The sequence below is a fragment of the Delphinapterus leucas genome, chromosome 12, assembly GCF_059928025.1.
Source record: "Delphinapterus leucas isolate spDelLeu-1000000601 "Yukka" chromosome 12, BTC_Dleu_Yukka2, whole genome shotgun sequence".
In the NCBI taxonomy this organism is placed as follows: Eukaryota; Metazoa; Chordata; class Mammalia; order Artiodactyla; family Monodontidae; genus Delphinapterus; species Delphinapterus leucas.
Window position 1 is genome coordinate 82,340,882 of NC_143140.1, and position 25,656 is coordinate 82,366,537.

The following is a 25,656-nucleotide window of genomic DNA, read 5'->3' on the forward strand; positions in this document are numbered from 1 at the left end:
AGAAGCCTGGTAGGCAGGAAGCACCAGTTACCCTGATTCCCTCTGGTCTCGTGCAGCGAGAAAGGCCAGTCAGGAAGAGATGTTTAGATGGGACTGGAAGAATGCGGGGAGTTTGCGAATACCCCTTTCTCAGGAATGAAAATGCAAAGGACTCCACTGGGCATTTCAAGTTCAGTGATTCCCCGTATTCACAGACTGCACTTTTATGAATTTGCATTTACTCGCTGACATTTTTGTAACCTTCGATCAGTACTCATCGCACTTTCTCAGTCATTCACAGTAGCACGGCCGTGCACAAAGTAGTGAAAAATTTGAGTCATCCAACATGCACGTTCCTAGCTGAGGTCAAATGAGGTGAGCTCTGCCTGCTTGTTTTATCTCTCAGACTGTAAACAAGTGTCCTGTTTGAGGTCCATTTAGTGCCACTTTGTTTGTGTGTTTTTTGCATTTTTGTCCTTTTCATTAGTGATTTTGCTGTTTAAAAAGCATAGTGCTGAAGTGCTGTCTAGTGTTCCTAAGTACAAGAATGCTGTGATGTGCCTTACGGAGAAAATACGCGTCAGATAAACTTCATTCAGCATGAGTTACAGTGCTGTTGGCCATGATTTGAATGTCAACAAGTCAACAACATATGTTAAATAAGATGTCTTTAAACAGAAACACACACACACACACACACACACACACACACGAAGCAAGGCTGTATATTGCTTGGTTCATAAAAATGTTACAACCACAGGCTCTCAGGAACCTAACCCTGTATTTCCCCTAGGAGGGATGGTTTAGTATTCACTAATTCAGTGTTTGTGGCTTCTACTCTGTACTTCATAGAACGTAGCTTGCAAGTAATAAGAATTGATTGTATATAATAAAGTGATGAAAGTACAGGTTTGGGAGACCAGCAGCTTGTTTCTTGACCCTTGCCCAGTTGTAATCTCTGGCTCAATGTGCCTCAGTTTACTCAATTGTAAAATGCCAATCAAAATACGACCTACGTCTTTTGGTTGTTGGGAGGATTAAACCCAACAACAAGGATTAAATTTCAGAGATGTCAAGGGCTGAAAACACACCCAGCACGTAACCAGCCACAATTTTTTATTACTTCTTTAGAAAGGAATTGGCAACTCTACACTGAAGAAGGTGAATATGAGAGCTCTTTAAGAGTCTGGAATGTTTGTAACTTCCCTATATTTGTTTATTTTGCCTTCAAGGGATCAACTTTAATACCCTATTGTGATTAGAAGTTAAACTTTTCCAACCTAAAGGAAGCAGGAAGCTAGTATTTTTAGAAATGCTTAGCATATGCCAGATACTGTGCGAGCAAAACAAAACAAAGCAACTGTAATAAACTCCAAATTAATAAAAAATAAATAAATCAATAAAAAAAGAGGGAAAGGCATTAAGTATTCTGGACTGAAGCAACTCTAGGGAGGGAAGTAGTTGAAATTGACGGAAGCAGTCTACGGAGAAGCCATGAGGTACAAGGGCAAGGAGGGAATTTCTCTGTGATTCGGAAAGAAGGACGCAGAGAGGGAAGAGGGATGGAAGCCAGCATTTATAGAGCATCTATAAAAGTGGATTTTCAACCTGGCTGCACGTTAGAATCAAGGAGGATTTCAGAATCACCCAGATGATTAAAAAACTACTGAGACCTGTGCCATATCTCGGCAGTTTGGATAACTGCCCTGGGGGTGAAGCGTGAATAAGCAATTAAGAGAACAAAACAAAACAAAACAACTCCATGGGCTTTTCTCCTGGGCAGTCCTCTGATTCGAAGTCTCCCAGCACTTCTGTACGTGTTACCACATTTAATCTTCCTGTACCTGTCTGTCACGGTGGCCCCAGGGTTTTGCTGTGTTCTGACCGTGAGGAAGACTGTTCATACCCAGGGCTGCCTGTTTTCCAAGTCTCCATTTCACTGAGCCTCTTGGGTTTCAGAAGCAGAGGGAGGAAGGAGTGCTGAGGAAAAAAATGACAGTAACGTTAATTTCTACTCATCTTTCCAAAATAACGTATCAAGTAGGCGGTTGCATTGGATGTTGACTAGATACAAAGAAGGCAAATGGAAGAGTATGAGGTTGCAGACTTTGGCCACAGGATATGAAGATGAAATTAGGAAACGACTGAAAACATGAATGCGAATACAGTTGACCCTTGAGCAACACAGGTTTGAGCTGCTTGGATCCACGCACAGGCAGATTTGTTTCAACATAAGTACTATAGTGCTACACGATATGCTGTTGGCTGAATCCACAGATGCAGAACTGGGGATACAGGAGGAACCACGGATATGGAGGCGGGCTATAAGATATACCAGGAATATTTTTAATTAAAGTACAGTTGATGTACAGCATTATGCTCATTTCAGGTGTATATACTCGGATTTTTGATTGGGCTGAGGGTTGGTGCCCGTAATCCCCGTGTTCGTTCAAGAGTCAACTGTACACACCTATGCCGATTAGCGGGCATGATTTGGGTTTTTGGTAAAGGTTTAGATAATTGGAGGTCATTGAAATCCTTGAACCTTCCCCCCCAACAGGGTTCTCTTCTCTTTAGTTCTTCCGATTGTTGCCACACACCAGACTCTAGCGTTGTTGATACAGCCTCTAAGTATCAGTACAATTGTTTGATTGAAGTGAGCATGGGGCTCCTCTCATGTCCACACGATGTTCTAGGCCCTACACCATGAGGCGCTATCAACCCACAGGCCTGGGGCTCTCTGGTTCTTTGTGTTTTGTGTCTGATGCTCAGCAGTTGTGATTGATGAAACCAAAGTTGCTTTTCCATAACGAGCCCAGCCCTCGTCTAAGGAGTCTGTGTTTAACATTAGAAAATGGCTAGCAAAGGTGTTAGGTGGCTGGTAGGCACATTCACAAGTTCTAGCGTTTCTATGTTGAACAACTGTAGTTTAGAGAAATGCGGTACCAGGCATCTTCTTGCAGGTCTCAAAAACACAGAAAGAAGCTCCTTCTCAAATGCCTTTCGTGTCCTTCCCTCTTTTCTCTGCACACAGCCAATTGTCTATTATTGCTGTAATAGTTCCTTACTGATTTTGAGCTTTCAAACTCTAATTTTCCAGTTTACCTGAGCTTACTACCCAAAGTAGACATTTGATTGGGTCCTTCCTCTGTTTCAAAGCCTTCAGTGGCTTTTCACCATCACAGAACAGATGCATATCATATAGTGCCATGTTCAAAGCCCTTGTAATTTGATTCCAACTCATCATCTCCTGTCACTCGTGTTCAAAACCAAATTCAAGGGGCTTCCCTGGTGGCGCACAGGTTAAGAGTCCGCCTGCCGATGCAGGAGACATGGGTTCGAGCCCTGGTCCGGGAAGATCCCACATGCCGTGGAGCAACTGAGCCCGTGTGCCACAACTGCTGAGCCTGTGCTCTGGGGCCCGCGAGCCACAACTACTGAAGTGCATGTGCCTAGAGCCCGTGCTCCACAACAAGAGAAGCCACCGCAATGAGAAGCCCGCGCACTGCAGCGAGGAGTAGCCCCTGCTTTCTGCAACTAGAGAAAGCCCACGCGCAACAACAAAGACCCAACACAGCCAAAAATAAATAAATTAAATAAATAAAAAAAAAACAAATTTAAACGGGCACATTCCCACTTCCATTCTTCAGTCACCTCCATCTCTCACATAATATACCTTTCTTTCTTCTTGTCCCATCTATGTTAGGCTGAGTCTGCCCAAAAGTCAAAGTTCAGTTCAAATGCCACCTCCACCAGTTCAGTTCAGATGCCACCTGGCATTCTTTCAGTGTTCATTGTGCACATAGAGCACCTTTTTGGGTACCTGTATTGTGGAAATCACCATAGAATGCTTTTCATTATAGTTGTGAATAGATTTGTCTCCCCCGTCTATTTAATTGTTACCAATTATTAATAACAGTAATGTTCATTCATATATTAACTCATTATTAATGAAATGATTGTTTCATTAACTTTATAGATTAATTTAGAGTAATTGTATACAGTTTATTAATTAATGTGTATATTCAGTCAGTAAGTTTTATCAAATGTCAGTCATATGCTGACTCCCGTTGTAGCTACAGAGATTGGACACCTTATGTGTCATTAAGTTGCTCATAGTTAAATGAGGGAGCTGAAAAGTGTATAGACAATTGAAAACCAGTGGAATTAGAATGGTGATAGAGGAGGGACCCACTAGAGGCACTGAGGAGGGGCACTTAACCAGACAGAGGGCTCCCATCTACTGAGGCACAGACCCAGAAAGGTTTGATGGAGGTAGGATTTAGGCAGTCAAAGAAGGGTGGGTGAGGCTGTGAAGAGATGCTGAGTCTGATTTCCTGGTCCTCCCTAGAGTTCCAGCCCAGTTCCTTGGACAGAATGAATGCCTAATAATTTATAGAGCCAAATTGTTGAATTAACCAAAAAGAGTAAATTGTTACAAATAGGAGAAATAACTTTAATAATAGCAGTGGCTAGTATTTTTTGACCATAGTGCAGTAGGCACCTTGCTGTAAGCCTTAAATGGATGATCTTGTTGAATCCTTACATCAACCATAAGAGGCTGATACTGTTATTATTCCATTTTATGGGCAAAGAAACTAAGAGAGGGCAAGTGACTTGCCCAAGCTCACACAGCCAGTAATGGAGAAATAGGGAATCTAAATCTAGAAGGTGAACTCTGGAACTCCAGTTTTAACCTACTATATCATGCACAAAAATTGACAGGATGTCTTCTGTCACTGATTGATTTACTTGGCAGTTGGTTTAATTCCTTGTAATATCTTTATATTTAGTTGTGACAATACTTTCATCTTAGACTACATCCCAAGACTGCTTCTTTTAGTTTTATGGGAAATGACTATTTTTATGATGCTTGCTAAAATCATGTTTAAACATGTTTCCATTTAGTAGGGAAACGTTTTCCCTTCTGATATCAGGAGGAGCCATTAAATAAAATCCTACATAGACTTCCCGATAGCAACCTTATGCATTTCTCTGTATGTGAAACCCACCCAAGAATTTAAAATCTGGACAGAATTATAGTATTCATTTGGTCCAAACCTCTCTTTACACAAATAAAAATATAAAATCAGAGTATTTTAAATCTAGGCGGGATCTTAGGCCTGATGGATTCCCACCTCTTTATTTTCTAATTGAAGCAATTGAAGTCTTGAGAGGGGAAGTGACTTCCCCAAAGTTCCCCAGCTGGTGCGGGCAGAGCCAGAGCTAGAACCTATGTCTGTCTCCAGCCCACCACTTCCTACTTAACAGATGGAGGTGTGACCAGCCTCTGTTCACTGAGGATGTCGGGGCCGTGCCCTACTTGCTGTAGTTCTAGCATGTAGAGTAGAAGCTCAGGCAACATGGAATGAAGGAACGCCTGTTGCTGATCACTACAAAACTACAGTGATGGCTAAAGTGAATGCACCAGCTATACCTGTCTAGACAGGCCATGAGTTCAACTGTTGTTTGGCCCCGTGAGAATTTTTAACCTTGGTTTGACATTTCAGTTTTAAGAATCGGGAAGACTTATTTCCTATACTTAACGTTTAGATCATTTCCTCTCAGTTCTAATATCTATACAGTCAGCCCTCTGTATCCAAGGGTTCTGACTCCGAGGACTCAACCGCCCACGGAAAATATTGGGGGAAATAATTCCAGAAAGTTCCCAAAAACATAACTTGAATTTGCCGTGCATAGGCAACTATTTACTAGCATTTACATCGTATTCACAACTGTTTACGTTGTATTAGGTATTACAAATAATCTAGAGATGATTTAATGTATGTGGGAGGATGTGCATAGGTTATCTGCAAATACTATGCCATTTCATATAAGGGATTTGAGCATCCATGGATTTTAGGATTCTAGGCGGGAGTTGGGGGTGGGGAGTGTCCTGAAATCAATCCCCTTCGGATACCAAGGGACGACTCTATCTTGTTACTGTGTGTTTGGAGATTTCCTTTCTTGTTTTTCTTTTTTTTCCTCCTGGACGTAAAGGTTAGGAATTACCTTACTGGATTTCTCTGGAGATTTATCCTGATTCCTCTTAGATTTCTAAAGCGGTTGGATGCTGTTTTTATTCCATTATTACCAATGTGAAAATGGAACTTGCATTATTTCATAATAGATATTTCACCTTAGTATTGGCAAAATTAAAAAATAATTCAGTCTGTACTTGATCCAGCAGCCTCGTTACAATAGGCATTTTTTTATAACAAGGTCCCATGTTGAAAATCATGTGTCTTTTTTTGGGCTAATCACTAAACCCAGTGTTGGCTGTATACTGTTTACTATTAACTTTTTCCCCTTGTAGTTTAATACTTTTCCAGGAAATGAAATGTAAGTTTAATAAGCATGGCAATTGATGGAACCGTATGTCCCAGGTATAATTAATGTTCCTGATAAATGTGTGAAAGAAGGGCATGGCTGATGGGTTATAACTGTACTAAACCAAGATGATTTGAAGCCACTTATTCTGTAGAAATTTATATTTATAGGCTAGGATTTATAATTAAACAAAACTATACTATTTTTATGACTTTCATTTTTTTAATGAGTTAAAGAACTGTTAGAATTGTCCATTAAAATATATGAAAAGAATGTGTTAATAACCTTACAGTTAGTAACACTGTAAAGAGAGCGTGGAGGGGCTAAACGCACTTTTATTAACATTTGATGACTTTTTTTCATGGAAAGGATGATTTTTTTATGTGGGGAAGAACAACAGTTTGAAGTGGCAGAAGTTACTATAGATTTCTTGAGGTTGCCCTTCCCATTTCTTTTCTCTTTTGTGAAAAATTGTAGACCAAAACGTATTTTCTTCTGGTTGTGAAAATGGTATCAGTAGCCTCTCAGCAAAATGACTTTCACTAAGAAGTTGAAGACAAAACTTCCGTAGTGATATTTTGAGAGCTTTTGTCCCGCATTCTGCATTCTGGTGGTTCCTTGTAGCCCAGGGATGCTATCGATATATACAGAAAGGATGATTAGGTCAATAGTGGCTTTTTCTAAGTCAATATTTCTCCTTGGAATATGATCATTTTAATATTCTCAAGGTATAGGCTAAAACTCTCTAATTGGATCTACAGGAAGGAGAGCAGCAGCTGGCGGATGGAAAGTGAGAATGATCAGTTAATTCAAGGCCACGTGCCTCATGGTGTGGTGCTAGATCACACTTAGCATTGAGTGAGCTTCTCTTTGGTGATCTAAGCCATGTGAATCGGAAGGCACATTAGTATTTTAAACTCCTATATAATTTTAGTAAACGAGGAAACATTAATTTAATGTGATATCCCATTGGCCCAATAGTTAATGCACCTTCAAAATTGCCTAATTTTGTCCAAAGCAGACTTCTGTCTCTTGACAAGAAAAGCATGGTTAAGCCTGTGGTGTAATCTTTCCCACTGTCCTGGACTCAACTCTGTCATTTCTGCCAGGCTCATGCATCTCTGTTGCCTTCTCTTAAAAGCATCATATTTAGGATTGCCCAGTAAAATAAAGGATGCTCAGGTAAATTTGAATTTCAGATAAATAACAAAAAACTCTTTTAGGATAACTGTGTCCCACATGATATTATACTAAAAGATTCTTTGTTGTTGATCTGAACTTCAACTTAACTGGGTATCTTGCATTTTTATTGGGTAAATCTGGTAGCCCCAGCCATATTGCCTGACTGTTTGCTGAGCTTCATTTTTGAAGGCTGAAGGTTATGTTTTATGGCTCTCTCTTCCAGCTGGAACACAGATGTCCACCTGCCTTTTCCTACCAGGAAAGGAGGCACGCCGATGTGGAATCTGTACACTTAAACTTTTGTCACCGTTACTGATTATAATTAAGGACATAGGTTTAGGGTAAATACAGAATGACATAGCTCTTCATTCTGTTACCTGAAAAGATAGGCAAAGTACAAGGGAAAATATTACAATGTAATATTACAATATTATAATTCTATGTGAGGAGAAAATCAAAGAGTAAGGACCTAGTAAAAAGAGACCTGTCATCAGAACTCCTAGTTAGATAATTTTGTGAGCGAGTAATATACTGAGTGAACTTTTTTCTTGGTTGTTTGGGGGGAATTCTCTTATTTTTGCAGCATTCTGATTGATTTCAGAAAGTAGTTTAGAAAAATTATTCTCTGAAATGCTTTCTAGAGCGTGAAAGATTCAGAAGAAAATGTACAGCTCCTATCTAGATAGAGCATTGAACAGATCTGCACTCCCCTTAACCATTTCTTCAGTTTTTAGCACGTTGGGGTGGCTGACTCCATACAGGAGAACTTGAGCTTGGCTATGGTGGCTTGGGAGGTGGCGTGCTGCGTGAGGGGCCTCAATGCATGGCTGCAAACGGGCTTTCAGGGATGGCGTATGGCGTGGGGGACCTCCAATACATGGATACTAGGGGGTTTGTAAAGAAGTCAAGGCTAAGGGGTGAAATAAGGAGCTGCCTGGGAGTCAGTGGGATAAGTAATTGCTCCAACAGTCTTCTGAGTACAGGTCAGATAACCGTACGTGTGTGATTTTCTAGAGGGAGATTCTCTGAAGTCTTTTTGGTGAGACCATGGGGAACAAAGTGTGAGTGAGAATTCCCAAGTCTTTGGAAACATTTCCTTTTACTCAGTCCTAACTCAAGGACATTGAAGAACTCCCAGAGTCACATGCCAAGGCATAGCTGGGGTTGGAGGGAGGGTTGGTGGGAGGAAGAGTTAGAACTCGGTTCTCAGCTGCTTGGGAAACTTGTTGCTTGAGCTGGTGGCAACTGAGGCCACTGGCTAACAGCTGAGTGATTTTGCCCAAATGGATGTGAGCCAGGTTTGAACAGAGCACCAGGGACGGGAGGGTAGTAAATGGAAGTTTGGTTGGTTTGACTGTTTTCTGTTTCATAGCATGCTTATACCTTGCAGAACTACAGCAGAAGAATCAGTATTTTATATAAGAGTATTTCAGCACGAAATATAGCAAGTCATAAATACCACTTATAAGGGCAATAACAATGTATACTATTGACTTCTCTGTGACCAAGGCCAAGTCTTGTAAGAAGACTGAGCAAGTGGAGTAGTGACTGGGAAATCTGAGCCCTTCTCCTCAGAGATTTCAGATTGCTTCTGACTGCACTGTCTAGACAGAACCATGAGAGGGTACTGTCTAGAAACCGGAGGAATCTCAAGAGGCTGCTGTCCAGAAATGAGAGGCAAGTCTGCAAATACAAAGGCTACAACATGCCAGCCTGTGCTGGGAGGCCTGAGACACTGATGTTTCCAAAGTGTAGCAGAGCAGCTGTTTTCTTTTTTTTCTTCGTTTCACAGTATTTATTAATTCAGTTTTCAAGATCAGATCATTTTAAAAATCACCTGAAAATTCTTCTCTAATAAATAACATTCCTCTAATTTACAACTGTTTTTCCAGGATACAAATGAATCAAGTCTTTTAAAAACAAATTCTGTCTAATCCTGGGTGGATTTTTAGAACAGATCCATTCTGGAGAGTCGCTCTGACCTCAGAAGCCCAGCCCTGACCTTCTTCTCAGCCAGGCGTCTGGGGGTGTCAGTAGTCTGAACTCCGTGTGGCAGCCATCATGGTGGTGAGGCTACAGCACAGGCCTTTGGTGACCTGTCTGTATTCCTCGGGTTTGGTCTTCAGGAGTGTCAGGATGTTCTGGAGGGTGTGGGGTGGCGGCATGCCCAGGGGTGGACATCACGTGATCAGGTAGTCGGTGTCGGTGGCCAACTGCTTGGTGGAGCGCAGGGCTGGCTCAGGGATCTGGAGGATCGATCTCCTGGCTGCTTGAGACTCAGGCTCTAGAAAACTTTGCTGCGTTAACTTTGCTGACTTCCTGGGGAGCACACTGGACCGTTGGTCCAAGGAGTATTTGAAATCACTGTTTGCCAGTCTGGTTTAGAGTCACCAATGCAGCCTGTCTGACATGCTCTTACTTCACCCTGTTGATGTTGTAGGACCCCCACCTAGGTTCACCAGATGGCTGGCCCAGTTTGCCCTTTCATTCATTCATTCATTCCACAGCTGATATTTATTGGCCATCTACTCTATGCCAGGCACTATGCTAGGCACTGGGAACAGACCAGTAAAGAAATCAGACCAATCAGGAAAGGTGCCACTAGGGAGGCGACACTTAAGCAAAGGTGTGAAATAGGGAAGGGCGTGAGAATATCTCAGTGAAGAGTATTTCAGGCCGAGGTCAGAGCAGTGAAAAGGCCCTGGGACAGGAGTGTGCCCTGTGTGTATGAGACAGGGAGGCTGGGATGACAGAGTGGAGCACCAAGTTGGAGGTGAGGACGGAGAGGAGTGTAGGCGTCAGAGTGAACAGGGCCTTTGCAGGTCATTGTCGGGTTGCTGGCTTTTACCCTGAATGAGTGGGAGATCCAACAGAGGGTTTTGAAGAGCGGAATGACCTGATCTGAGTTTTTATTGTGAAAGTTTGCAAACCTTGACAGACGTGCAATAGCATAACGACCCTTCATGTATTCATCACCCAACTTTGGCAATTATATTTTATTTGTACATATTTCTGTATGCGTGTCTGAAGGATGGGGACTATTTTTTAAAAAAACACAACTATACTATGATTAGCATATTTAAAAGTTAACAATATTTCTATAAGTATCAAGAATTTGCATTGATTTATACTTTGAAGGTCAAGCTGTTGGGATTTCCTGAGAGTTTTGATGTAGCATGTGAGAGGAGTCAAGGATTAGACAGTAATTAAAATCCTCTTCAGTGTCATACATTTATTGGAACACTACTATGTATGTATTTCAAAATAGTTTTTAAAGATTAGCATCAGCATCTACCTTCAGGATTTTTAGTTTCTTTTTGTAAATGTTATCCAACGCCATCAATTCCCCAGCTAGAGAAAATGTTGGTATTGCTATTTTCAACTGTGGAAAAGTGGTACAGAGTTACTCACATGTTAAGTGACTTATTCTAAAGTCCCTTAGATGGTGGTTGAGAAAATCCTGGTAAACGGGGAGTGACTTACCCAAACTTGAAATTTCTTTTGCTCTATTACCTATTCTTCTCTAGAAGAAATTTGGGCCGGCAGTTGGACATATATTAGGATGGATTTACTAATCTCTCAAGGTATTTTTAATTATTTCAAGAGCTGTCATGCAGCTAGCTCCACGTAATTCAGGTGGGTTATTAAATTGAATTAATTTAAATGAAATCAAAAGATTAATTGGCTGCCTCCTATATATTATTAGATATTGTTCACAAGGCTCCCACAGTCTAGTGGGCATGGAACCTGTGGAACCATTATTGCAATCAGGGAGGCAGAGAGAACGTGGCTACAAGGTATAGAGATAGCAGAGGGAAGAAGTGAGTCAGGATGTGATTAGGATTTCTCCTGGATCACAGGGGCTGGGCAAGGGTATTCTTAGCAGAAAACAGCATGAGCGAAGGCATGAGAAGAGCGAAGACATGAGAAGAGCAAAGGCATGAGAAGAGCAAAGGCATGAGAAGAAGAGCGAAGGCATGAGAAGAAGAGCGAAGCCATGAGAAGAGTGAAGGCATGAGAAGAGTGAAGACATGGCAGGTTAGGAAGTGCACACAGATGGCTGCTGGAGTACGCGGTACCTGGAAGGTGGGTAAAGGAGCAGCAGGAGATGAGTCTGGAGAAAGTTGAGCTGTTGCAGAGAGCACTTTGCATATGTTACCCTAAGTCAAAGAGGTAACAGTAGCATGTCAAAACTCCAAAACTCCCCGCAAGTTCCAGAATCGCTGCCCCTGGTGGGGTGTCTCACACACACCAACCCAATCTCATCTCGCCATGAGATCCACATAGTGTGCAACTCTGTGCTCCTAGTGTCTCGGGATGACATAATCTGCAATTGTCATTGCTACACCACAGAGCAATCTACTGTGTCTTCTCAGAAGTAAGCAAGATGTTTTTTTCTTTGTTGCATCAGCAGCAAAAGAATAGGTTGCTCTTTGAGCTTGCTTCCTGGAGAGTGGATTGGAAAATCAAAGAGGGCTAACTCTGCAGGTTAGTTCTAACTTCCGCATGTAAGAGAGCTCTTGATACCTACCCGGAGGTATCAACATTTCTGGTCACTGATTATGGTGAAGAATTTGGCCTTACTATCATTGAAGGTTCTGTGCAAAAGAACCTCTGTTCATTTTAAACCATATTTAAATTTAAACCATATTTAAATTAAATTTAAATTAAACCATATCCAAATTGTCTTCTATTCTGGAATCGTTCATTTGCTTCGGAACCCTCTCCAGCCATGCGTGTTGACTGAGCAGAGCCTCAATAGATGAATTATGTCTCCTTTGTCTTTGATATCTCAGCTATATTTTCTTCTACCCAGCTTCCCACCTCAATCATTGTTAATAGAGCTCAGTGAACCAAGAATATGTCAAATATACAGATGTACGTCCCCCTCCCCGTTTCTTTGTTTATCTATTTCTTGTCTGTCTTCCCTCTATTTTTTTTTTTCTCTTCCTGTTTTCTCATGCCTCATATTAGTGAGAAGTGACATTTCTGTGGGCAAGCCACTTTGGCAGTTAGAAACACAGTGGCCATCACTGACAGCTCCTTCTGATGGAACGGGTGTTTGTCCCCTTTGATTGGTCATGGGACTGAGCGCTGAGCAGGCTTAAATGCAGTGCTAGGGCCTCTTACCAACTCATCTTTTATACATTTTATTACTCTTGGGAAAGAGTTTTGAAAAATGGACTGTGCGCTGGCGAGACCCACTGAAGAAATTCTAGCTGGTTATAGGTGTTATTGTTGGTCAGAGGCATGGGTCAGAATCATGGTCACCCAGCATAAAGGCTGGAAAGCAATTTAGAAAACATAGTTGAGAATTCTCATTTGATGGAGAAGAAACTGAGGCCCAAAGAGATTGGTGACTTGCTTAAGCCATGCAGCTGTTATTGGCAGCTTTTTATCTAGAACCCAGGAGTTCTGACTCAGTGTAGAATTTTTCCACCGCAATACCCTGCCTCCCTCATTGAAGTTTATTACATTTGCAGTGAAGCTATCCCTAATGACGTACAGATTCCCAAAGAATTTTTTTAAGTAAAAATTTCCATTTGCAATTCTAGACATGTTTGTATGGTCTTTTTATGTGATGATATATTGTCCCTGTGTCTTGGATGGGATCATCAATTTACGATTTATGGGATGATTTATGGATCACACTCAAAAGCAGACCAGGGGCCAGTGTTAGAGCAGGATTGTGTTTGCTATTTTGGGGTTCTGTACCTGAAGTGCCTTTTCCCAAAGGCCCAAGTCTTCCTCCTTGAGTTGTCTGCTTTCCTAGGACAGAAGCTATCCTTCTTCTCTTCCTTCTGTCCCTCCTCTCCTTATTGTTCTTCCTCCTTTTGCATGTGTCCTTTGTCCTAGGATGCTCCCTGGCTGGTAATAAGTAGACACTTTCCCAGTGCTGTTGAATGAATGAATTTCTTAATATTTCTGCATGTGAGTAGATGGTTATTCTCCTGATATAGTGTCCTATTTTCTGTGGAAATTAGACTGCAAGTCAGACTTGTTTTAAGAAGGTGTGCTGTCAAACCACAGCTCTTTCCTGACTTAGCTCCTTTGTGTCACCCATATGCCCCACGTCTTGCATCTTACTTTGGGCTTCTTATCCTCACCGTTCATTAGCACTTGCAACTGGTTGGTGAGAGTAGAGAAAGGAGAGGTGGTGAAGCTCCAATCGGGTCGCTTGGTTACACATTAGTAACTGATAAAAGATAAAAAGATATTGGCTAAATGGGTTTTTAGGGAATTTTATGCCAGGTTGTTCTTGTTTCCCATTAGTGTGGAAAATCAACACTTGCTTGTATTTGGGGGTGAAGATATTTTTTTAAGTGAGTGGGAAAACCTCTTGACATTTCACAGAGACTTAAGTTTTGACTGGCAAATGCTAACGTTCTTTGTGTATAAAGAATTTCAGGACTCTTGTATATAAGCACTAATGACATATTATTTTCTATTTGTTGATGAGTTAAAATAGGCATTTTCTGAAATGGTTTTTTGGGAGATACTCAAACTTTCATCAACGCGTTCTTCTGTATGACTGTCAGCTCCATTATCTCTGTTTTCATGGAACATAACAGAGTTCTTAACCTTTGCACTAGAAATTGAATTAGCATTTTCCCTTTAAAAAAAGTATTATTGGCCTTGTAATAAATTATTACAGACAATTTCTAACAGGATTACTGTTTATGAGTTTAGGAATGAGATCTGAGGTAATGATTTTGTTCCCAGTTGTGACATACTCTGCCCTTGCCTTGTGATGAGTTGGGGTGCAGTTCCCAAGGACTCTCTTCTCTTTGGGGAGCCTGGGCTCTGGGATCAGACTGCCTGGGTCCTTGACGCCATCCTTTCCTGATTGGATGACTTGGGTGACTTAGCTAATCCCTCTGAACCGTGGTTACCTCATGTTTAAAACAACCAGTTATAATAGTACTGCTTGGGGTAGTTTTGAGGGTTAAATGATTTAATTCCATGTAAAGCACTTAAAATAATGCCTGCCACAACTATCAATTTTGTGCGAAAATTTGGTTGCCTACTCTTCCAGCTGCTAGACCAAGGGTCATGCTGGGTTTTCGAGAAGTCCAGGGTGTGGTATGAACTTTGGGCAGAAGCTGAAATAGCAACCATAACTCTCTCCCCAGGTAATTTCATGGAATCGAAGTGAGCTGCATTTATCACCAGTCATTTTTTGGAAGAGGTTTTCTTTTGTACCTTTTAGGGAAGAACATTATCTGCCTCTGTTTATTAACCAGAAGATACAACAAATACAAATAAAAATTATACCATTAAGTGGGTAATATGAGACAAGAGACAGAGTAAGTTTTCAGGTAAGCAGTATAAATGAGCTAGAGTCTTTAATTTCCAACCAAGTTGAAAGGACCTATATTTGTTATCCAGAAAATAATTTTTAACTTGCCTACCGCAGAACATAACTACCACCTGTTTTACTGGGCTTCCCAAGTGTGGCCCAGGACTTATTTAACTAGCTTTTCTAAAAATGAGATTCAGAATTTTCCCTCTCTAGACTCTACCATTTTATGTCAACTTTATTCTTTTTAAGAACATTTCTATACTTCCATGGAAAAAAAATAAAGGTCATATTAAAATCCAAGTACAAAGTTGCATAGAGTAGAAATACCCATAGGTAAGTTCTGGCCAAAGGCACGAACCACCTCTAGCTTATGCCCATCCCTGTTGATATTTAAAGCAGAATATCAAATCAATGTTCCAATTGATTTGTATGTTGGTACACACACAGGCATCAATAACTGGCTTCTTGTTATCTTGATACAGCGTTCTGGTATTGCAACAGATTCAGCTGTGTCTCTTGCAAAGTTGTTCTTAATTCTTTACTGATTAATTTATCCAGTAAGTATTTATTGGGTACTTTCTGTGTGCAAAGTACCATACCAGGTGCTTTGGGGGTGATAGAAAATACTTAGAATATAGTTTCCATACTGGTGAAAAGCTTACAGCCTGGTTGGGCAGGCACGACATACAATATGGAGCATGTAATCTTACTCATTCCACAGTCAACTTACTAGTTGTCATTACTGTGCTGGAAACTGGGAAGCAAAGGTGACACTAATAGGATCTCTTTCCTGGAGACTCACAGTGAACACATATGATGATGAGGATTTCGGAATAGTTACGTATGTGATACTCTAGGAGCGCATGTTGATTCTATTGAGAAATTCAGTGGTTGCTACCTGAGAAGGGGCCATTTTCACTCAGGAGATTTTTGCTTTTTGGCCAAGATAGGAAGCAGTGTGGACAAAGGCCCAGACATGTGCTAGCCAGGTTGGGGAAGTGAGACACTTAAAATTAACCCTGACAGGGAGGGATGGAGCTGGAGACTGGACAGTGGCCAAGTCATCATGGTCAATACTAAAGAGCCTGCATTTCACCCATAGACCTGCAGTGGGTGCTCTTAGTCTGAAGTCTTTTAAGGAGACCATTCATGGACTTCAGGGGGCCCGTGAACACCCAAAGATTATAAGCAAAATCTGTGTTTCTGTAAATAAGGGTATTTTCCTGGGGTCCACCCAGAAGAAGAAGATTCAGAAGCCTTATGATAGACGTTGAGGAGACATAAAGGATTTCACGTCCATTTTGTCTCGTTCTTGCTGAGGTGTGGAGGACAGGGTTGTGATGTGGGAGTTACAGGCGAGTTGGGAAGACTTTCAAGAAGACTCACCACGTCTGTACCTTCCTTCAGATGGCAGATGTTTCTTAATCACTTACCTGTGTGTCAGACTGTGCCGAGCATGAGCTGGGAGACCATGGTGAGTAAGGTAGCCGCAGTCCCTGCCATGGTGGAGGTTACAGTGTATGGGGAAGGATAGATAATTAAACAGAACACAACCAAATGTGGGTCCATGGCCTCAATCATTTATTTATGTACTTGTTCATTCAACAATTATTTCTCTGCTAGGCTCTCTCGAAGGTTTTGGGGAAAGGAAACTTACATTTGGGGAAGACACACAGTAAATAAACGTTAACATTTGGTTTGACGTTGGGTAGCCATTAAGCGCTATAAAGAAAAACCAAACCAGTGTAAGAGGGTGAACAGTAATTGGGAAGCTACCTTAGAGAGGTCAGGAAAGGCTCCCTGAGAAGATGAGAAACCCTGAGTGGAGGGAGGAAACAAGTCAGGAGAAGAGCGCTGAGACCTGGACGCACAAACTCGGTGAGTAAGGGAAGCAGTGCGAAGAGTCCAGGTGAGAGTGACAGCCAGGGAACAGATGGCGCTGGGCCTTTGAATTTTATTCTTGGTGTGGTGGGAAGCCATGAGGGTTTTGAATAGCGAAGTATGATTCTGACTACATTCTGTGTGTGTGTATGTGTTTTAACACACCACCAAGCGATGAACTCAATTTTGACACTTGCTCCCTGGAGATGGTATCTGATCCCATAGGTTAAGTGCTTAGTCTCATGAGACTGCCCTTCACTTCAGATGCTGATCGCAAGGCCCAGTCATCATCTGTGCTTCTGACCAACTGGCTTTAAATCCAAGCTTCCCATGAGCCTCTGCTTGGGTTTGATTAATTTTCTAGAATGGCCCGCAGAACTCAGGGAAACATTTTGCTTACTAGATTACTGGTTTATTATAAACATTTGACTTACTAGATCACAGCCAGATGGAAGAGATGCATAGAGCAAGGTATGGCGAGGGGGTGCAAAGCTTCCATGCCCTCTCCAGGCGTACCCCTCTCTCCATACCTCTGTGTGTTCATCCACCCAGAAGCTCTCCAGCCCCTTCCTTTTGGGTTTTTATGGAGGCTTCATTACCTAGGCACGATTGATTAAATCACTGGCCATTGGTGATTGATTCAGCCTCCATCCTGTCCCCTGTCCCCCCAAATCAGGAGGTGGAACTGAAAGTTCCAACCCTCAATGCTTGGCTGGTTCCCCTGGCAACCAACTCTCCTCCCTAGATGGGGTCCAAAAGTCACTTTGTTAACATAACAAGAGATATCTTTGTTGCTTTCATCACTTAGGAAATTCTAGGGGTTTTAGGAACGCTGTGCAAGGAATGGGGATGAAGACCAAATATATATTTCTTATTATAAATCATAATATCATAGGGAGTAAAGGCCTCTACTACAGTAGGGGGAGTTCAGGGTACATCTAACCTAGCTCATGGAGGTCAGCAAAGCTCCCTGGAGGAAGTTAAGTTCAAACTTTGAACTGGAGGATAAATAGGAGTTATTCAGTGGGTGAGGAAGGGTGTTCCAGGCAGGGGAGCAGCATGCTTGAATGCCTCAGGTGGATCAGTGGGCCACGGGGCCAAAAATGGGAATGCAGGAGTAAGAACAGGCTTTTAGGGAAAGATCCTGAGTTTAGTTTTGTGCGCATTAAGGTTGAAGTTTCTTAGGGTCATTCAAGAGGAGCTGCAGAGTGGGTAATTAGCATCTAGGTCTGCTGTCCAGGAGAGGAGTATGGGACGGCAGTTTCTCGTGGTCACACACATGGCTGAGATTCCCACAAAGAGCTGTCAGCTGAGACAGATGAGGGCTGGGGGCAGAACCTCAAGGAACATTGACATTTAGGAGCCTGGTGGGGGAAGAAAATCCTGCAGAGGAAATAGAGGTGGAGTAATGGCCAGTGAGATCTGAGTGGGTGTCCAGAGAAGTGGTGAAGACTTTACCTGCTGTAAGAATTTAAAGCTGAACCAGTGTGAGTTGGAATATGTAGGATAAGCCTTATGGAATATGGGAAACGAAGCATGGTTTTATCTGACAGCTGAGGTGACAGGAGGTGGTGACTAAGTGGGGAGCATAGTGTGAGCAATTTCTCAGAGGTGGATTTGATAAAATTTTGCTCAGGGAGCTACAAAGAGACCAGTTCTGATTGGAGCAGGGAATTCAAGCACTTGGGCTTAATTTTACTTGATGATGGTTTTTTAACTTGAGTTTTCCTGATTTATGACTCCCCTAAAATTATAGGCAGAAGTTTGAAAGTGTGTTTATGTGTTTTCTAGACAGTTTCAGCATTTTCATTGTATCGTCAAACAAGTCCATGACCCATCGAAAAGGTAATGATCCCCGGGTATAGGCAATGAGAAGTTATTGAGAGATGAATGTTGTCTTTTATGATGATTCTTTTGGCAGTGGTTGGCAGGATGAGTTTGAGGAATGATGGGAGACAGAACTTTAATTCTAGCCATTCAGACATGGAGTATTGGTCTCTTATGCGAGAATGATGAAAACCAGGGATGCAAAGAAGGATAGGCATTGTGTTTTGAAGAAATGATGGACTGAATTTGATGATGGCTTAGATGTAGGAGGTACATTTAGCAAATATTTATTAATGACCTACTGTGTGTCAGTTAAAATTGGGAGCAAATGAGACAGGGTCCCTGCCTTCATGGAATTTACTGTTTACCACAGGGAACATATATTTGTCAATAATGCCTCAAACGTGGGACTGGAAATTATGGTAAATGCCATGAAACGAAAGTTCAGGGAGCTTTGACTGCTCACAACTTCGGGGATTTGATTGGTGAGGGAACGTCATGAAGTTGTTCCACTAGCACTTAATTACCCCCACATTTCTAGGGAGTGCATATTTGTTGATTCTTTTAACTTCGCAAAAAATATTTCCTTTAGAAACCAAGGCTCTAAAAAATTTTTTAAATGCTTGGCTAATCAGGGGAATAGTGCTTTTGGATGGCTGGTACCACGATTTGTGGTTGGAAAAACAAGAGTATTTGGTTACATTGAGCTTCAAACTTTTCCTTTGATTAATGAAAATCTTCCTGGCAAATACTTTTTAATGGGCTCTGTTTTTACTTGGTCCAAGAGAGTCCACTCTCTGACCTCAATATGAATGCCTTGTGACATCTCTCTTAATCATACTGAATATGTAATATCAGTGGGGCATCCATTTGGAAATATTTAGTTGTCAAACTGGTGTAATGAAAATGGAACTAAATCTAATCAGTTGAGTTTCTAGTTTCCATAGGTGCAGTGGTGGTGTCTTTTGTTATTTGATGCTCTCCAGCTTCTGCCATTCTTTTTCCTGCCATTACTTTACTCCATTCCTTAGTCACTTGTGTGCCTCAGAGTTGCAATGTGTTCAGTCACTGATGCAGAACATCCCTCCATGTCTCATTCAAGCTTCTGCCCTACTTCTTTTCAGAGAATCTTTTAAAGTATCTGTAGGGCTAAAGAACATCTAATCTCTTAATACGTAGCCTAATAGGCTAGTCAACTTCTTATCTATGTCTTATGAGGAAGTGTCCAGGATGAGAAACTCACTAAATTTGGTGACAATTTAGTGAGAATAGGAGACAAGTTTTACAAAAAGGGAGACGTTTTAGCAATTTGGCAAAAGAGTTAAATCTTCACATAGGATAAAGGGGGAGGGCATTTTTATCCAAATGGATAAAAAGGCTTTTATCCAAAGCCTCTTATTAGGAAGGCAGAACCTGAAGACATTTAGAACATGAAAAGTGGTTAATGAGAGTAGTTAACGTTGGTCCTGTGGAAATAAGGAGAAGCCAAAGGGCCTCTGAGGCAGAGGGAGAGGAAGAAAGATTGCCCTAAATGTAATGTAAGCACTTCCTACTAGAGAGGTGTGAGGCTAAAGGTTCCGGGTCTATGACAGCTGCAGTCGGGCAAGGCCAGGCAGAGAGGACAGCTGGAAGAGGTGAGTCCGGGACCTGTAAGTAGGCTTATCCCTGGGGACTGGTCTAAACTTGGGTTGGTGCCTGAGCCACCCTTGTGTGTTGGTCTGAGTCCAGACATGGGCACCTCCCTCTCTGATCCTTTCCACTGCAGATAACGGAGCCAAGTGAGCCTGCATCCTGAGGATGTGGATCTCTATCTGGATGCAGCTGTGCCAAGTGAGCTTGGCTTGACTCTCAAGACAGCCTTGAGCGTCGCATTTCAAGGTGCCGCAGGGCTTTGCAACCCATGAGATGATCTCACTTGCCTTTTCGCTTGATCTGTATTATATTCGTTTTTATGCAACCCTGGTCTGGGAGTCTTCATCGAGCAGGGCTGAGCCAAAATGATTACTGACAGTGTTATATATGTGAACTTCCCATCTGGATAAAAACGTTGCTTTATGGAGAGGAAACATGGCCTGTGTAATTTCCCCTCTCTTCTCGGAAGCTTTCTGATTTTATGCCCTATGTCTACAGTAGACTTTCAGTATTCCAGCGCCATCTCAAAGGTAAAGTGTGGATGAAAGGCATTTTGCCGACGGCATGCAACGCTGCTAGATCTGGGGAAAATGGGCTTTTGCTCTTACATCTTTTACCCATATTCTTAAAATCAGTATTTGCATATCCTATTTATATTGTTTTGAAAATTGTTATATTATTGACTCAGTCATTGATTAATTCGTTTGATATCAATATTTATTGAGTTCCCATTCTGGAAGAGGCTCTGTGCTATAAACGCTCAGCGTTCCAAAGATAAGACACAAGGAACTTAGTGGACAGCAGTGAAGACGAGAATGTACAATTGAAGGAGGGATAATGTAGTAAGTAGCAGAAGAGAAGTAAAGAAAAACCTGCTATCGAGTTCAGAACAGGGATACGTTATTTCCAGCATGTGGGGATTAAGAGTGGCTGATAAGAGAGGAATTCATGCATGGATGATGCTAAGTGAAATAAACAAAAAAAAGACAAAAACTATATGATTCTACTTATATGAAGTATCCAGAGTACCAATGCATGGAGACAGAAAGTAGAATGGTGTTTGCCAGGGGCTGGGGGGAAGAAGAAATGAGGAGTTGTTGTTTAATGGGTAAAGAGTTTCAGCTTTGTGAGATGGAAAATTTCTGGAGATTGGTTGTACAACAGTGTGAATATACTTATCACTGAACTGTACACTTAAAAACAGTTAAGGTAACAGATTTTATATTATGTTTGCCTTGCCACAATTTTAAAAAAATACGGTATTTTATTATGCAGGGTTGGGTGGAGGATACTTGACACCTTGGAACTTTTGCCCATGCACATACTATTCACTCACTCATTCATTCATTCATTCAACAAACATGTATTGGACGCTTGCTATGTGTTAGGTGCTGAGCTGCTTCCCGAGGGTCAATATTAATGTTTATAAGACATCGAATCTGTCAATGTCATGCTTGCTCACCACCCCTTCCCTCCCCAGGTGCTAAGCTTCTGTAGTGAAATCTTCATAGCTGCTACCTGCTGACTTGAATCGCGCATGAGACGTTAGTAAACAAACAGTAGAAAGATTTGAGGTTATTGGGGGGGCGTTGACGGCATCGTGACGAAATGGAAGGAGATGGGTAACAGAATATGAACTAGAATTGAATACTGTGAGGCAGCTCTCTCTAAGGATATTAAAAAAATAAAGATCTCCTGTTTACGGCTGCCAACCTAAGAGCTAAGTCATTTAGAATGGAACAAACTGGCAAAGTCAGACGCACTCAACCCAAGGAGCTCCTTATTTTGTGAATATTACGGCAAATGTAGTTTGAGAGCCACTGCTGCAAAATTGTGGGTGACGTTAATGAGTGAGAAGGGCAGGGAAGGGTTGTACAATTTGAGCTAAAAGGAAAGGCAGGCTTGTGAAGGGGAGGAGTGGTGACAGTCAGGGTGGTCTGGTTTTTTGGGCGGGGAGTGGAAAGCAAGAAGCATGAGCTTCCTTAACCGAGAGACCCTGGCAGCTCTATCTTCAATTCACTTTTTCTCATCTTATTTTGTTTTTGTTTTTAAATGTCATAGGCTTCATTCCATCTTTCCTTCCAATATTTTTCTACTTCTTTTTTTCCACCCTTATATACCCTGGAACACTCCATTCATTTCAATGTATTATTGAGTGCCAACTACATTCCAGGCACTGTGCTGGGCTCTGGCTATATACTCCCCAATTCTCTCATACCACCTTTATTCTGTTGCACATGCCTAGCAAACCCTGGGTCAATGTCATTTCTGCTCCTATATGTGGTTAGATGAGACATGCAAACTTAGTCTCATCTACTCCTTTCCTTACCTCTTTGCTCCCTGTCTTCTTCAAGGTGTCTTCAGTGAAGCTGTTCCTTCTACCTGTGTATTTAATCCCAACTGCTTTACTTTCCTTCTTGACTTTGTTCTGTTTTCCCTTCTCTGTACCTTCCACCATTCCCTCCCTACTGGCCCATTCCCTTCAGTCTCCATGAGGCCTTCTCAGGCCCCTTCCGTTCAAAACACACCTTTTTGTCTTTATATTCTTTAGTGACAACCCTACCTCTTTCTCTTCCCATTCACGTCCAAGCTCTCAGAGGAATGGCCTTCACCCATTGTCATTTCCTTATGTTTCTGCGCCCACTGGATTGGCTTGTACCCTCTACTGAAACTCCTTGCTAAGTGTCCTCCTTGTCAAATCCAACTTCATTTTATCAGTCCTGGTTTTATTGGACTTTTCTGCTCCTTTGACACGATTGGTCACACTCTCCTTCTTAAAGCTTTCTACTTCTTTAAACTTTTTTGCTTCCCCGTTTCCTTGGTTCTCCTAGAACTTTCTGACTGTGCCTTCTCAGTTTCTTTTCTGAGATACGCTTCCTCCCTGAAAATTTTCAGGGTTGGTGTAATCATTTGTGTTCCTCTGTTCTTCTCATTCTACATGTTCTTGAAGAGGAATATTGAATATTGACTACTATCCTCAAATTACAGTCTCAAGTCATAACAACTGATACCCGGGGTTACCTTGTAACAATGATGTAAAAATTTGAATTATCTTTCTATACATGTTCTATGTTGTTCATCAGTTCATCTGACTTTCAAATGTTCCAGCTGTTTTATGCTTTGTCTCCATTTTCTAAAGGCCCTTAGTGTGGTCTAGAATTGGAATGAGCATTGGTCTCTAATGGTTCTGGGTTAATTGAGAATCCCTAAAAAAATGATTAAGTCTATGAGAAACCAGCTAATTTCATTTTGTCATTTTCTGGATAATATATTCTGGTGTAGGAAGTCCATTTTTTAAGAAAGTTTGCAATAAACAATTTCCCCTCAAGGTTAATGTAATAGGCAAACCCCTTTTGCTGCAACAGACGGCAAGAGGTAATGAAGATTAGCTTACATTATGATTCATTATTTCAAAATGTCAGAATAAAGTGGATCTGCTACATCTTCCAAGCCTCTTATTCTTTAGAGGAGAGTGCATGTTTTGCTTTTCTAATGTTAATGGATTCACTGTTTTTTTTTTGTTTTGTTTTTTTGTTTTTTTTCTCCTATTTTTTTCCCCAGGCCAAATTCAGATAATCGGCGCCAGGGTGGCAGAGAGAGATTGGCCAGCACCAGTGACAAGGGAAGCATGGCCATGGAATCTGCCAAGGAGACTCGCTACTGTGCAGTGTGCAATGACTATGCCTCAGGCTACCATTATGGAGTTTGGTCTTGCGAGGGCTGTAAGGCCTTCTTCAAGAGAAGTATTCAAGGTAATAGTGTGTTGCAAACAACTTATCCCATTTTTTAATCCTAAGAGGGGAAGCAACAGAGGAAGGCATGTGATCAGCCATTTGTACAAAACACTAATACCTAGTAGGTCCACTAGTATCTATGGTAGAAACATGGAGAAGAGACGAGATCCCAGGAGAAGGAATTGGCAAATGTCAGGGTAGTTGTGGCTGAGTCATTGTGCTTCCTCCATTTGGCAAGATCCCAACAGTCTTGAGCAACTCTAGAGGAAGAGGATTTCAATAGCTGTGTCTCTGAGATGTTGTCCATGCCATGATTGGGGGATGGCAGGTGGATATTTGTGTGTTGTAGGCAACTAGGCTGTTGTGATGTAGTGTGATATTAATTATTATCCACATATAATTATTTCTCCAGCTTAGCTTTGCACAGATAAGCATTCTGATCTTTGCTCCAGACCAATTCTAATTTAACTCTTTCTTCTCTCGCTCTTCTTCCATCTCTTTGTTGTCTCAATGGATGACATGACCTTTTGCTAAACTGAGAAGATTCAATGGCTGGTGACTTGTAATAAGGGATGTATGATCTGTATCAAGCAGTTATTAAGTATACACCCGTAAGACTTCACTCATGTCATTTGCAATGTCTGCTTCAATCCTTTTCTTTTATACAGTTTTCCAAGTGCAGTTTCTCTGATAGACTGCCAGCTACATTTCATTTCTACTCCAGGAGTGTCTATATTGTTGCTATACTGTCTATATAGGATATACTGGGAGAAACAATCGTTTTTACTACCTAAAATATCTATGCTAAAGATCCTTTGACAAAAACAGAGACCTGACAGCAGTTCAAACTAGCTGGATTAACCTTTTGTTTTAATACTGGACCATTTTTCTCTGTTCTTATCCCTTTATCTTTTCAGCTTAAACAAAGTTTAGTGTATAAATACTAAGAATATTTCTGATGGAGTTTTTGTGTGATTCCCTCTATGGAAATTGAGGCTGAAGCAACTTGTTGAAAACCAGAGTCTACTAAATTAATAGGTACTGATTGCAGACACTTTTGAATAGAGAATGAATCACTATGCTCGTGGACTTTTTGCTGTAGCTCTTCACTGCCCTGATGTGGGGTGAAAGCTGGGGGATGATACACACTATTCATTTTTCCTTTCATTGCCAGTGGATGAATTTTTTTAAAGGCTATTCATATCTTAATAGAGTAGCATGTGAGGTCAACTTGGTCCATTTTAAAAGCACTTTTTTTTGACAACTATTACTTTCACCATCTTTTAGAAATCTATTGTAAGACTGGGACTTTTTTATTAGAATTTTAATAAAATTTATATTATATGATAGTGGATTTTTGTATATAGATACATACCAACACAGATTATTTAATTTTACTAGCAGATATTAATACTATCTTAATTTAGAAAAGTGATATTTGTATTTTGGCTTAAGTTAGTATAAGCCCTTAAAGGTCTTTTGACAGCCATCTTCATTTGTGATTCTTCTTTTCATTTAGTTTTATATAATCTAAGATACCATTATTTTTATCAAGCATTTAATCTGGTATGGAAAAATCATCTGACAGAGGTAGATTTAGTGGGTAGGTTCAGCCACAAACTTGGACAAGTCATTTATCTGAGACTGAGTTCCCTCATCTGTAAAAATGATTTAGAGCAGCGGTCAGCAGTTTTTCTGCAAAGGACCAGAGAGTAACTAGCTAGGCTTTGCAGGCCATGCAGTCTCTGTGACAGCTACTCACTCTGGCATTGTGGCCTGCAAGGAGCC

At 41.3% G+C, this 25,656-nt stretch overlaps 1 protein-coding gene across 1 annotated transcript in view; it reads left to right on the forward strand.

Moving 5' to 3' along the window:
* ESR1 (estrogen receptor 1) overlaps window positions 1-25,656 on the forward strand; it is a 390,679-nt gene that overhangs the window by 155,709 nt on the left and 209,314 nt on the right. The window contains exon 3 of the mRNA XM_089922150.1: window positions 23,696-23,886. Within this exon, the coding sequence (XP_089778276.1) occupies window positions 23,696-23,886 (191 nt within the window). The remainder of the gene's footprint in view (window positions 1-23,695; window positions 23,887-25,656) is intronic.